Source organism: Rhinopithecus bieti, unplaced genomic scaffold (assembly GCF_001698545.2).
Source record: "Rhinopithecus bieti isolate Rb0 unplaced genomic scaffold, ASM169854v2 scaffold_17936, whole genome shotgun sequence".
NCBI classification, from domain to species: domain Eukaryota; kingdom Metazoa; phylum Chordata; class Mammalia; order Primates; family Cercopithecidae; genus Rhinopithecus; species Rhinopithecus bieti.
In genome coordinates this window covers 393,926-407,237 of record NW_016808913.1, presented here as the reverse complement: position 1 = coordinate 407,237, position 13,312 = coordinate 393,926, and the positions used below count along the sequence as shown (strand labels likewise).

The following is a 13,312-nucleotide window of genomic DNA, read 5'->3' as shown; positions in this document are numbered from 1 at the left end:
CCGGCTAATTTTTGTATTTTTAATAGAGACGAGGTTTCACCATGTTGACTAGTCCTGTCTCGAACTCCTGACCTCAAGTGATCCACCTGCCTCGGCCTCCCAAAGTGCTGGGATGACAAGAGTGAGCCACTGAGCCCTACCCATCCCTTCTTTTTGCTAGTGACGGTGTTTACCTTACTAATTCTCAATGGAGAGTAGTTCTGAACATTCCTGGTTAGAAACCAGGATAGGGAAGAAAATTGGGGCAGGGAGGAATCAAAAGTTGTTGCTGTTCAGGCACAGTAAATGACCCATCACTTGAAAAGTTGAGCTGTCGTCATCAGCCATTGAGCTTCCTTAGAAACCGTTGGCTTCCTTTTGATTTTAAATCTTTTCACAGCTCTTCCTTTATGGAGATGTGCGAGTTTTTTGTTAAAAACATTAAGCTGCATGCTCTCTCTAAAGACTATCTTTTGGGAGACAGGTTTCCTCCTGGAGAGGGCTATGACAAGAATGCTGTTGGTGTGTACATGAGCAGATCTTGGCAGATGTTTTTAATTGCTCAAGCATGTAATTGTGGAATAGGAGGCCTCTGAAGCTTAGTGCAGCATCTGTTGTTGCAAGAGAGGCAAGACTCTGCATCCTTTAGAGGCAGGAAACATCAAGGACACCCAGGTTACCACACAGCAGTGTAGAAAGAGTACAAGTGAGGGAGGCTGATGGCTTCCAAGAAACACTTTTTTTACTTATTACTTTCTGAAGTTAGATATTAACTTGAGACAGCAAATAGGAAATTCTTTAAAAAAAAAACCTCCTATTTGTTTCGCATGCTCTTTCTCTTCAATTAATTTCCACACTGGAGTATTTGCCTAACAAAGTACAATGTTAATAATCGATTTAGGGATAAATGAAGAAGAGAAGAGTGTGAAAAACACTGTAAGTTGACTTAACTATACAAAACAATCTTAATGACATTTAGGAAACCTGAGAGTTACCGATCAAGAACTTGCTTTATGTAACACAGATGCAGATGACTTTGGAAATATGCTAATTTTAGTTGGCCTCTGTGAACCACCTCTTGAGGTAAAAGTTGTCTGGAAAGTGGCTCATCTTTCTGCTTTTGAGTCCTTTGCACCCCTCTCTCCTTTGGCTGCAAAAGGGTTTTAAGAAGAAATCTGTGAAAAAGGGGCAAGCAGAAAGTGTCTTTTCCCTTAACATCTCTCCTCTTTCCTGTGTGGATCAAGTTTCCCCAAAGGTAACATATTAGAGGATGCACATACATGTGTAATGTACTTATTAAAACACGTCACTGTTAGTAGATTCCTGTCCATTACTAGAAAAAAAAATTCCCAGAGAAATTAAAATGAAGGGCATATGTTTAAAATTACAATGTTCTCTGTCACTGTAAAACTGAAAGCTACTCAGTGGCTACCACACCTTGGCTTTCTATTGGTTTCATTTGGTTAATAAATGAGATTACATTGTCCTCACCCCCATTCTATCATAAAGCGTTCGGTTTTAGAATACTTCCTGGAGATTTTGCTTCTTATAAATAACTTAGAAAAAAAAAACACAAACGTTTCCTAGATGGCATTTATTGCTCTAAACAGACTCTTAAGTTGCCTATTATTAAACATATCTATTGTGATAAACTTTCTAAAAACTTTGAATTATGCAGGTGATTCCCACTATTAACCATCTTTACCCCCTACATGCTTGTAAAGTTTAGAGTTTTGCAGATTGTTCTGTTGTTGTGTGTTTTTCTTAATGCCTTGCTTCCACCTGTGAGAGAGATATCTTTAAGCCATGTTGGAAGTAGAAACCTAATATGTAATCTTGACTGAACAGGATACTGCCCTTGGTGAGGCTTTCCTGCTAGGATTACTCACAGTGATTCTGGAATGCCATTTCACTGTTACAGGCATTCCTCATGGCTTAAAACAGGCACCTTAGTATTAGACAATGAGCTTTATTGTCTGTGATAAAAAGGTCAACAGTTGTTTTATTAGTTGATAAGATATTGCATGTAAGATGACAATTAAAGGGCTAAATGTCAAAGCTTGGAAGAGCTGCTTACCTTCGTCCTAACAAACCTGAGGTACTAAATGCTGAATCGTTGAATCACTTTAAAAAGCTACAAAGTAGAGTAAAGAATATAAATATGAATAGAGTACAGAATATGACATGATGGATGGCTTCTTAAATGTATTATCAGGAGTGTCAAATACATTAAGTGAACCTAGTGAAGTATACTAAACTTAATGGGTTTTCTTGGAGGGTTAATTCGAAGTTGTTTTTTTAACAATTAGTGACAAATATTCAATAATTTACTCAACTGGACTGCTGTTTTCAATTTTCATTTGTGAAACTGTATAATTATTGACTTGCTGATCCAAAAAAACTACTTTTCAAAAGGGATAATTTAAATAAATAATATATTCATGCTAACATACTAACTATATAGTATATATAGAAAGATTGGTCTCTACCAGGTGATATCCAAGATAACTAACCTGAAATTCTAGAAAGAAGAGGCTATTTGTAATTCACTCCATTCTCTTCTTGAACAATAAATAGTCACATTTTGACTGTGTGTGTGATCTACAATATTGCCCTCTTCCCTGGGCATCTGTCATCGCTCCATTCAGGAGTGTAACTATGCACTTAATTTGTTTCTTGACTTTCTTATTTCTTGCCGATGAACCAGTTTTTCCATGAAATAATTTTACAAATGGTGGCCAGTGTCCTGTTTTAGGGTTTGTCTTAGATGCTATATAGCAAGAAGGTCTATAGGACAAAGAGAGGAAATAGTGCACTAACACAAAAACGAAACATCACTTAATTTAATACTGAGTGTGTAGTTTTAAGTCATTTTATGGCTCCCCAAAGTAATGTGCCCTTGCTTTTCTAACTTGTGTTGGAAAGGAAATACGTAAGCCTGAATGCTCATTTGCAGATAACCCTAGCAGCGAGACCGAAGAGTATGCCTAGAGATTCAAGAGGCTTTTGTAGGAGATGTCCTCTCCTGGAAGATGGGAGAGAATACTGTGCTTGTAATGACCATAGCATCATGCCCAAGAGATCCCAGAGGAAGGTGCCACAAGTCTTCTGTCAGTTCTAATTCTCTGTTATGCTGAACTTTCTCTATAACTTTGGAGAAGTCATCTCAATCTCTATGTACCACACCTTTCTTATCTGTGTGATCTCTTAGTTCTTTTAGCTTCAAAAGGATATGCACTGATGAGTTGAAGTTGGTTTGTCTGAACTCTCCTGAGAGCCTAACTGCTGAGGATGGCATAATGTGGGGAAAACACATCAGAGCTCCAAGTGTGCAATTTCAGGGATGCTTTTAAAATCTACATGGGCATGGAGACTGTGAAACACTAGACCTGTGGATGGTTTACAAGTCAAGTTGGGAAATTCTAGAACTGAAGTGTGAATAATCCATTTCTGTATTGATTAATCGCAGACCCCAGAGGGTATAAGTGAAGAACAGAGATCTCAGGAGTTGGCTGCAATGGAAGAAACCCGGATGGTCATTCTGAACAACCTCGAGGAGCTTAAACAAAAAATCAAAGACATAAATGATCAGATGGATGAATCTTACAGAGAGGTAAACTTTTTTACCCTCTTCCCTTTTTTCTTGCTTTCCTTTAGCCTAAAAATATTGCTACTCATTCACGCACAGGCTTTGGAGTCCAGATACATAGACATCAACATAAGCAAACCCATTTATTCAGTGGGTTCCCTGTTTAGAGTAAAAATACCCTTTTTCTACATTCCTTTTTTGCTGTTTTTTTTTTCCAACCAGATGAGCTAAACATATTAAGCCCTCTTTAATGTACTTTATGAATCTTCAACCAACTTTGTCTTGACTAGTATGTGCTTTCTGACCTAACAGAGGATCTGTCAGCTGAGGTGCCCTGTATTTACATTTCAAGGTCAAATGCAGCAAATGTTTTCTGAACATGCTTTACTGTGAGTTGGATATCGCATTGGCACCATGATGAAATTCACACATGGATCAAAAATAGATCCAGGTTTCTAGAGGTTTGGAAACCAGCAGGGAGCAGACAGACACATATTGCATAACCACAATAGAAGACAGTGGCAATTTTTATGTTACCCCCATGGCATGAGAAGGGGTACGTAATTCTGCCTAGGGAAGATCTGTGTGTCTGTCCTTACAGATGATACCAGTAGGCCCTTAAGTGGTTAGGGAACTGCTCACCTGTTGTCTTGCGTGGAGATGCTAGAAGCCCCTCCTGCTGGCATTGCGAGGAATGCACAGCTCACATGTTGGGCTCGGGTAACTTTCTCTTCCCGTGCTCTAGGGACAAAGAAAAAAAAGACGTGGCTGCTTCCATGGTGGTTTGTGCTTGATCTTGAGCCGAAGCAAATAGGCAAAATATCCTTGAGAAGTGAGCAGAAGAGGGATTATAGTAGAAAAGTTAAGTGATAAGATAGCTAGTTCTTTTAGTGAGTATATTCTAGGCTCTCTAGCTTTCCTATATGGGAATCCTGATTTCACCTGGGCTCTCTGGAGTGTTCCCAGGCACCCGATCTGGCTACTACAGTATTAATTTTACAAATTTGTAGCTGTTGCAAATGTATCTCTAGGGTGGTCAGTTGAGAATATCCCCAAAGGTGAAACACTTCTGAGCTTTGGTTTGTGTCCTTAGTTGGATATGGAATGTGCTCTTTTGGATGGAGAACAGAAATCTGAAACAACTGAACTTATGAAGGAGAAGGAGATTTTGGATCAGCTAAACCGGAAAATAGCTGAACTGGAAAAGAACATTGTTGGTGAAAAGACCAAGGTAAAAGAAAATTATATTTCGATGCAATTTTTATGGGCAAAGTGGTGGTCCCAATTGATTGAATTTAAATGTTGAATGGTTACTGTGGTTTTGGATTTGTGTGTCATGTTCCTGGAGACAGTGGCACTAGAGAAAAATCCTAAGATCGTACATTGTCAGAAACTAAGAACTGCCAGGTACTGGGCAGCTGATGCTGAGAAAGCAGAGCTCGTATAATTTGTGAGCCGACATTCCTGGCAGCTTTATCCTACTTGAGATGAGTGAGTTGTTTGTTTGCTTATTTCATCGGCCTTTCTGCTTTTCTGATTCCATTGTGTTTTTTAAGTAATTTTTTTAGTATACTGAAGTTCTTTACCACTGCTGCCCTGTAGGGATGGCTCAAGCAAATTCAAATAGGGTTGCCTCATTTCATTTTTCTGTTTATTAAACAGATGAATGAGAGCCATCCATCTCACCTGCTTTGCCTTGCTATTGTTTTCAATGCAAGTGCACTACTTTTTGACAAATGCATTGGAATTTCTAAAATTTTCCTCTGGGGGTAGTCCTCACACACTGCCAAGAGAAAGCTATCTGTGAAGCACAGTTGGCACTTATCTTGGAAAAGGTCCTGTGTATACATTTTGGATCACAACCTGAATGGTGGCTGATATCTATTAGGGAAAGTATGAAAAATCACTTGGCAGATTTTAGAATTCAGGATGGTAGTTGGGTTTTTAGTTTGTCTGTTTATGTGTTTTTTTCCTCTGGGTAATATACATTACTTTCCTCTCCCATTCTGAGTTAGTTAGAGCTGAACTAAAATAAAATTCTAATAAAACTAAAATAAAATTCCAATTTGAGAAAGAAAAGCAAATAAGCTTTAACACATTATTCCTTACTCAACATGTTCTCCACTAAACTGAGAAAAAGAAAAATTTTTTAGTTTGAGTAAGTTCTGGTGGTAATGTGTAGAAAGTATTTCTGCTGAACGTGACTTCCTTTTTAGGCTCTTATTTGTTTAAGACCTATAAATAAGGGCATTTGATCTTGGTGCCAGAGAATGAGCTCAAAGCGATAGTCAGAAATAAAGGTCAAATTGAATACTACATGTCAATTCTTGGTTGTCAGCATGTCAGAATTAAACTGCACAGGCCTTTCATATTAAATTTTATGTATGTTCATTCTGTCCCTAGACTTTTAAGTAGTATTCGGGTAGTGGGTGTATTTTTCTTAAAAGGCCAAAATGAAGTCAAAGATTTGACTGTCTAAGTCTGCAGTACTGAAGGATTCAGTTAATGGCTATGCTTTTCAAAGATTCTGCAAGAAGCCTTCATCGGAGACGTCAGATGTCTTGTGTTAATATTTTGCTGTCAAGTAAATACTAATTAAATTAATAGTAGAGTAGTTTTATTGCTATTTATGTCATATTGGAAAACTCATGCAACAGAGGAATTGGGTATCATGTTCCCTGTGAACCCTCCTGCCATCCTAATCCATGTAGTTATTTATTTTGTGTGTCTCACATATGGCATGGCCTGCAGATTCTATTTGTGTTATTTCTCATTAGTATCAGATTCTACACAAAAGTGAAGCAAGTTGAGCCAATGTTAAATCTCACTTCCCAGGGAAAGTTATGTTATATTCTTAAGGTGGAATTCTCAGATGGAATTCTACGAATATGGGCAGAAACAAGCAAGGACGCTGCCTCCATCCTTCCTAATATTGTTTTGATGACTTGACAGAGGCTGTGCACCAGAGAGGGGACAACAGGGGTTGATGCATAGGACGAGCTCATACAACTGTGAGGGAATTAGTTGGTCTTAGAAGGTAGGATTATTGTCTGTCATTACATCATGTGAAAAATGGCAGAAACCGGCTTGGAGTGAGGAACTCCAAAAGAGGTTGTGGGAAGTGGAAACAAAGACTGGTCTAAATGATGTTACTACGTATTCTTGACGACTAAACTCAAATAGAGACTCAACACAGCTTGGCAAAAACGTTATTATGTTTCTCAAATAAATGTATTCCACTATTTAATGACATAGCTATTTCATACACTCTGTTCATACCCCTGGCCCACTTTCGTCCCTCTGGCTCAGAGGTCATCTTACCACCTGCTCCACAGAGAAATCAGAAGCATCCCATCTTCTCACAATGAACGGGGGCTCCCTCCTTCCATCAAAGACCAGTCCCTTTGGATGTGCTCTGGGTGTCATCCCGCCCCACCTTCTTGAGGTCTTGAGTCTTTCTGCACCCTCACCCCTGGGGGCAGTTTCTCTCTCTTTACTGTCAGCATGCCAATATTACTATTTTAAAAATAAATGACTACTTTATTCATTAACAATAAGCTACTACCTTATCTCTTTCCTCTTAATCATAGCTAAACTTATTAAACAATTTTCTGGCTATACTCTGTCTCCTTTTCTTCATTTTCCAATTAAACATTCTTCCCACTCCAGTTGGCTTAGACCTCTACTCCTGCATCTGATTTTCTCCTGTTAAGACGACTGAAGACCTCAGTGCTGCCCAGCCTGCTGGGTGCTTTTCAGTCCCCTCAGGATCAGCCTCCTGAGTGGCATTCAGTACAGGGGACAGCTCTTTTTCTTGGCACTTCTTCACTGTCTCCCTTTTCTTTGCCTCTCTATACCACAATCTTCTGGTTTTCCATCCATTTCCCTTTACCTCTTTCTCTTTATCTCTGATCTGAACTCAGTTCTCTTGTACCCTCGTGCTTCTATAGCTATGGCTTCAAATAACTTGCGTATGCTGGTGACTATCAGGGATTTCTCTAGTTCATAACCCCTTTTTGGAATTCTGACTCATATCCTGTGCCTACCTGACATCCCTACTTGGATATTTCATGGGTATTTCCAGTTGAACACACCCATAACTGAACTCTTGATCTTATCTTTTCCCTTGCCTTCCACCCTCCACCCTCAATCCTCCAGTTTTTCCAACCAGGAAATTGCATCTCTATTCACCTGTATGTTCAACAGAAACCTGGAAATTGATCTTGACACGTCTTTCCTTATCATCCCTACATTCAGTTGATTACCAACTTATTTCTCAATTACTTCAACATCTCTGCATGTCCACTAACAGCATTCTCTTCTCTATTATGAAAATCTCTTATTTAGTCTACTTCCACTTGCTTTCCTTCAATCCATTCTCTTCACAGCAGCCAATGTGATTAAAAAGAAGAAATTAGACCATATTACTGTGGTTTGTATCACACTGTGCTTGATTATGCATCCAAATTCCTAGTGTGATCTGTCACCAGCCTTTCTGTCACCACCCTCCCATTCTTCACAGCACTCTCACAGTCACCTTCCTTTCTATCTTTCTATTTGTTAAAAGATTCATCCTCCCCCAACCCCAGTCCTTTGCAGATACTGTTTTCCCCTACCTGGAATTCCCTTCCCCATATTCCATGCCTCATTGGTTCTGTCTTTCAGGGCTCAAGATCAGTGTTAGTTTTTCAGAAAAGCCCTCCTAGACCTTTCCAGTTCAAGTTAGATTTTTGTCTGTTGTTCTTTTTACAGATAAACATTTTATAAGTTATGTTTGTTTTGAGCCTACTAGACATTTATGTCCCACTCTAGCCTGTGAAATAGAGGAGGGCACTAGGGCACTGTGATCCATTGTTTATCCAGCCCATAGCATGTGCCAGGATACTGCCCAGTGTGCTTGGGAATACTGTTATTGGATTTTCCTGCTAATGGCTAGTCCAGGCTGGGCCTTAGCAAAACACTGGGCCAAACACCTGCCAAATAGCTACGTGCAGCCAAGTTTCAGGACAGCTGGGCTGGGCCGCCCGTGTGCACATGCCAGGAGGCCTGTAGTCACACGGCCCATCATGCCAAAGCGTAAGACAGAAGGAGGAAGTGGCCTTTCCCCTTAGGGATCGTGTTTCCTTTTCCATACACCTGTTGCTGTGGTCAGATATAAACCATGGAATGAGAAAAGCAAAACCTGAAAAGATATCTCCGTTGGGCAAGCTCCGATTCAGATGTTGATAGTACATCCTGTAAGCCTGGCTCTAGAATTTTGGAGACAAGGCCAGAGCCGTAGGAAAAAGGTTTAATAATACATCAGAATGCCTCAGCATTCAAATCTTTTGTTTTCTATTTTTTATTTTTTGGGACGGAGTCTCTCTCTGTTGCCCAGGCTGGAGTGCAGTGGCGTAATATTGGCTCACTGCAACCTCCTCCTCCCAGGTTCAAGTGATTCTCCTGCCTCAGCCTCCCGAGTAGTTGGGATTACAGGTTCCCACCACCACACTCAGCTAATTGTTATATTTTTAGTAGAGACGGGGTTTCGTCATGTTGTCCAGGCTGGTCTTGAATGCCTGACCTCAGGGATCTGCCTGCTTTGGCCTCCCAAAGTGCTAGAATTACAGACGTGAGCCACCAAGCCCAGCCATCAGCATTCAAATCTTGATATGAAATTACTGATGTTATTTTCTTGGCTCTGAAGATTGGTCTTTAGTATTACCTCTTTTAGCTGATTTAGGAATGCATTTTATTTTGCACATTCAGTGTAAGTTATCATGATTAGTATTTATTTATATGTTACCATATAAAATATAAACCGTAGGTATACTTATATAGAAAATATAAAATATAATCAGTTTGTTCTACTGGGTATTTATTGAACATTTTTGCAGCAGTTTCTTGCAGTGGCCTTTTATTACCCTTAGGGGTACCACTGTTAAGAACATCAATAAGCCTGTTTCCATCTGACCTTGAGATACATGCCACCTGCTGGTTGTATTCTCAGATAGTGGCCACATCACAGATGCAGCCACTATGAACATTGATAAAGCTTAAACAAGGGTCTAACTCGAACGTAAACCTGGAGGGTATACTTATTTGGTGAAGCAGTAAGCAAAGAGACATCACATTTTCTTATAGCAAGTGAAAGAAGATTGGGACCTCTGGTCTAACAAACTGTTTTCATTTAATGGGCCTGGTGACAGAGTAGGGAAACCGCTAGCACCATGAAGCCCAGCTTGGGCAAAGGCCTGACTGTGGAACTGGCTTCCTTCCCTTCTACTCCCCACCCCCATTCCAAGGCAAAGCCTGATCTTAGGGAATGGCTAAGAAGATATGGATGTGTGCATCTGTTTGTGTAGGTTTTCTGTCTTGGTCTATTTCTAGTTATATTAAACATTTGAAACTAAAAATAGTTTTTCAGTTTCTTCTATTTCTGGATTATCTGTTTTATCTGTGCTTTTTAGCATACAAAAACCAAGTCAATTGTACCAAAATTAAATAAAATGGTTAAGAAAAGGCTCTGATTCAATGGACATGCTGAAGGGTCTTCCCGTGACCCAGATGGTCATCATTTATCTCAAACTGTCCTTTTCTCTAAGGACAAATATTGTGTGTCTTCACACAGATACCTTGTTACATTTTGTAGCCATCCCAGCCTGCACGCTTAAACATATGACACACACTTAAAGTTTTGAACTAAAGCTTAAATCATTCTGTGCCATACAACGTGTTCCTGAGTGAAATCTTAAATTCTTTGACTTCCTAATGTTTCTCCAGTAAGCGTATACCATTGCATGTTAAATGGTTAAATCTTTTTTCCCACGATTTTCTTGCCAAAGTACCTGTTACTTCCTCCCCATTCTTCCTTTGGAGCCAGGGAAAGACAGTGAGCCTAGCCCAAAATTCTTCAGGAAAGTGTTAATGCCTCTTGAGTGCAGAACAGGTGCCAAGTCACAGTCAGTGTGCAGCAGGGACCCAGCCCTTCCCGTGCCTCTTTCTTACATTTCAAAGTTAGCTCCCTAGTCAGAGGAAGTGGAACTGTATAATGGGATTTACGGATTAAATCAATAGGATTCCAGATTGAGGCTTTTTTTTTTTCTGGTAGTTGTTTGATTACATAAGTCCTGAGCTTCTGATTTTCTAGTTTTTGTTTTTTCTATGGTAAACATTGATCAATTGTGTGATCAAAATGTCAAAGCCAAAGGAAAAAAATCTAAGAAAGAAAGAAATATAGGATATTCCTCTTCAGAGGCAGAGAACGGTTGGTTACTCAAAAATCATTATTTGTTGACATAGGTCTATAATCTTTCCTCTGCATTTCCAAAGTCTGAAAAGTTTCCTGGGGGGAAAAAAGTCATTTTGTAAGGTTGAATATTCATAAACAGCTTCAGAAATAGTAACATGTTTGATTAGAGGGTACTGCTCCAAATCTCACTGGAAATGTCATATAATATATGCTATATAATCTGTGTTACCACTATCAAATTCAGAATATTCAGATATCCTAAACACTTCCTACCTTACATAGTATCATGGACGTATGCGTATGTCCAGACTCATCAAAAGGAATGCTTAAACATGGGCTATGTTTTTGAGTACAAATTCTACTTCAATAAAGCTGTTAAAAGAAAAACGAATTTCACATAAAGATTATGGGCCTAAAATAGTTGCCTGATCTATGAACCTATAAGGATGCCTGCCTCCCAAACAAAGCCACAGGGTTTAGGGACAGGAAGGAAAGGGATTTTTAAGCTAGATAGATAGGACTTTGAATGGACTTCCCTTAAAAATGACGACTGGCCGGGCATGGAGACTTACACCTGTAATCCCAACACTTTGAGAGGCTGAGGCAAGAGGATCACTTGAGCTCAGGAGTTCAAGACCAGTGTAGGCAACACAGTGAGACCTCATCTCTGTCAAATAAATAAATAAATAAACAAACAAATAAGTGAAGCCTTAGAGACTATGAATTTTAACGTATCACTGCATCAATTCCAAACCTGATCCCATGTCTAATGAAATGTGGCGCAAGTGCCTAGAGTGCTGGGTTCTGTGCTAAACAGTTTGGAAATTACAAAAGTGGATTTTAATATTTAGGAAAATCTTCATCATGCTAACAGGGTTGGCAGAATTAGCAAATAAAAATACAAGAACCTCAGGTACATTTGCATTTCAGACAAACCAAGAATCATTTTGTAGTGTAATTATGTCCCATGCAATAATTGGGACATACTTAACATTAAAGTCATTTGTTGTTCATCTGAAATTCCAATTTAGCTGAATGTCTTCTGTTTTATCTGGCAGCCCTACAAGTTAATAAATTTGTAACCTTGAACCATCTGTTTATCAAGTATTGCACACTTCAATATGGTAAAATGATTTTTTAATTAGAATATTCTGTGTAGTATTGAAACTCCAAAGAGTTAGCAAATTAAATTTGTTTATTCCTTCAGTAATACAACTTAGAAGAGAGAAAATTTATGTTATCGTCTTCTAACCATGAGATCTAGCAGAATAAGTAGTCTTTTGACAAGCCTTGTGTTTTTAAGATCATTCAAGATTATTGGCAACTCGTGTGCAAGTTCACATTCTTTAGTGTAAATTTTTAACAATCCTGATCATTTGTATGGTTAGACGATAAATATTTTGCCTCTGATTTTGAAATGTATCATCCCTGTCTATATGAATATTGCATACTGGAATCTGTCACAGTTTTTGTTTGGGTTACTTGAGACATTTAATTTAAATGTAAAAAATTGACAATTGGGATATTATTTGTAAACGAGGGCTTTTATACTGTAAAGTAAAGGCATTGGGACCAAATATTTTAAGAATAGTTTTTGGTGGATCCTGTATTAATGTTCTGTGTATTCATTAGAAAAATCAAATTGTAGTTCATTGCTTTTGCCTCTTGCATAACCCTGGGTGGCTAAGCCAATGGGTCTCAACCTGGCTGCATATCAGAAAGCCTGGAGAGATTTTTAAATGCTTGTTACTAAGCCTTCTGTCCCTGGATCTGTAACTAAATTGGAGCCTGGGAAATAGTATATTTAAAAGCTCCTCCACATTGTTCTAATGGGTTAACTGGACTGTGCTACATGAGGACAGGATCCATTGCTCTCTTTTCTCTCATCTCCTCTAGTTTTCTTTCAATTGTTATTGGGCAAATGAACGAACAACTCACTGTGGAAGCAAATATAGGCCTAATTTTATAAACTGATTTCTACCTTAATTTACCCATGGGTAACTTACCTTTGTCTATATATGAATGTGGAACTCTAGAAATGTCAGTCTTAAATATACAAAGTAGGTCAAAACCGGCATGAATTTGTGACCCAACTGGATTTTGCTGGTACATCAAGAGAAGACAAGTCAAAGTAAGAACAGTGCTGTCTCTAGGAAAGTCCCATTCTGTTTGTGGTTTTATAAATGCCCTCGTGTACATCTGGATTTCCCTGGAGTGTTCCAATTCCTACTAATCTTACTTTTCTTCAATAAAGTGAAATGCGTTAAATTTATTCAAAATGCATTTTAGGCTAGGTGCAGTGGCTCATGCCTATAATCCCAGCACTTTAGGAGGCCAAAGTGGGAAAATCACTTGAGCCCAGGAGTTCAAGACCACCCCGGGGAAAATAATGAGGCTCCCATCTCTGCAAATAAAAAATAAAAAATTAATCTGGTATGGTTGTACGCACCTGTAGTCCCAGCTACTTGGGAGGCTGAGATGGGAGAATCAATTGATCCCAGGAGTTAAAGGCT

General features: G+C 39.0%; 1 protein-coding gene across 10 annotated transcripts in view; it reads left to right on the top strand.

The window, feature by feature from the left end:
- The window catches only part of PHLDB2 (pleckstrin homology like domain family B member 2), a 91,892-nt gene that overhangs the window by 30,027 nt on the left and 48,553 nt on the right, over positions 1 to 13,312 (top strand). For all 10 annotated transcript variants that reach the window (XM_017887783.1, XM_017887784.1, XM_017887782.1 and 7 more), the window contains exons 3-4: positions 3,449 to 3,592; positions 4,662 to 4,799. In XM_017887783.1, coding sequence (XP_017743272.1) covers positions 3,449 to 3,592; positions 4,662 to 4,799 — 282 coding nt within the window. The remainder of the gene's footprint in view (positions 1 to 3,448; positions 3,593 to 4,661; positions 4,800 to 13,312) is intronic.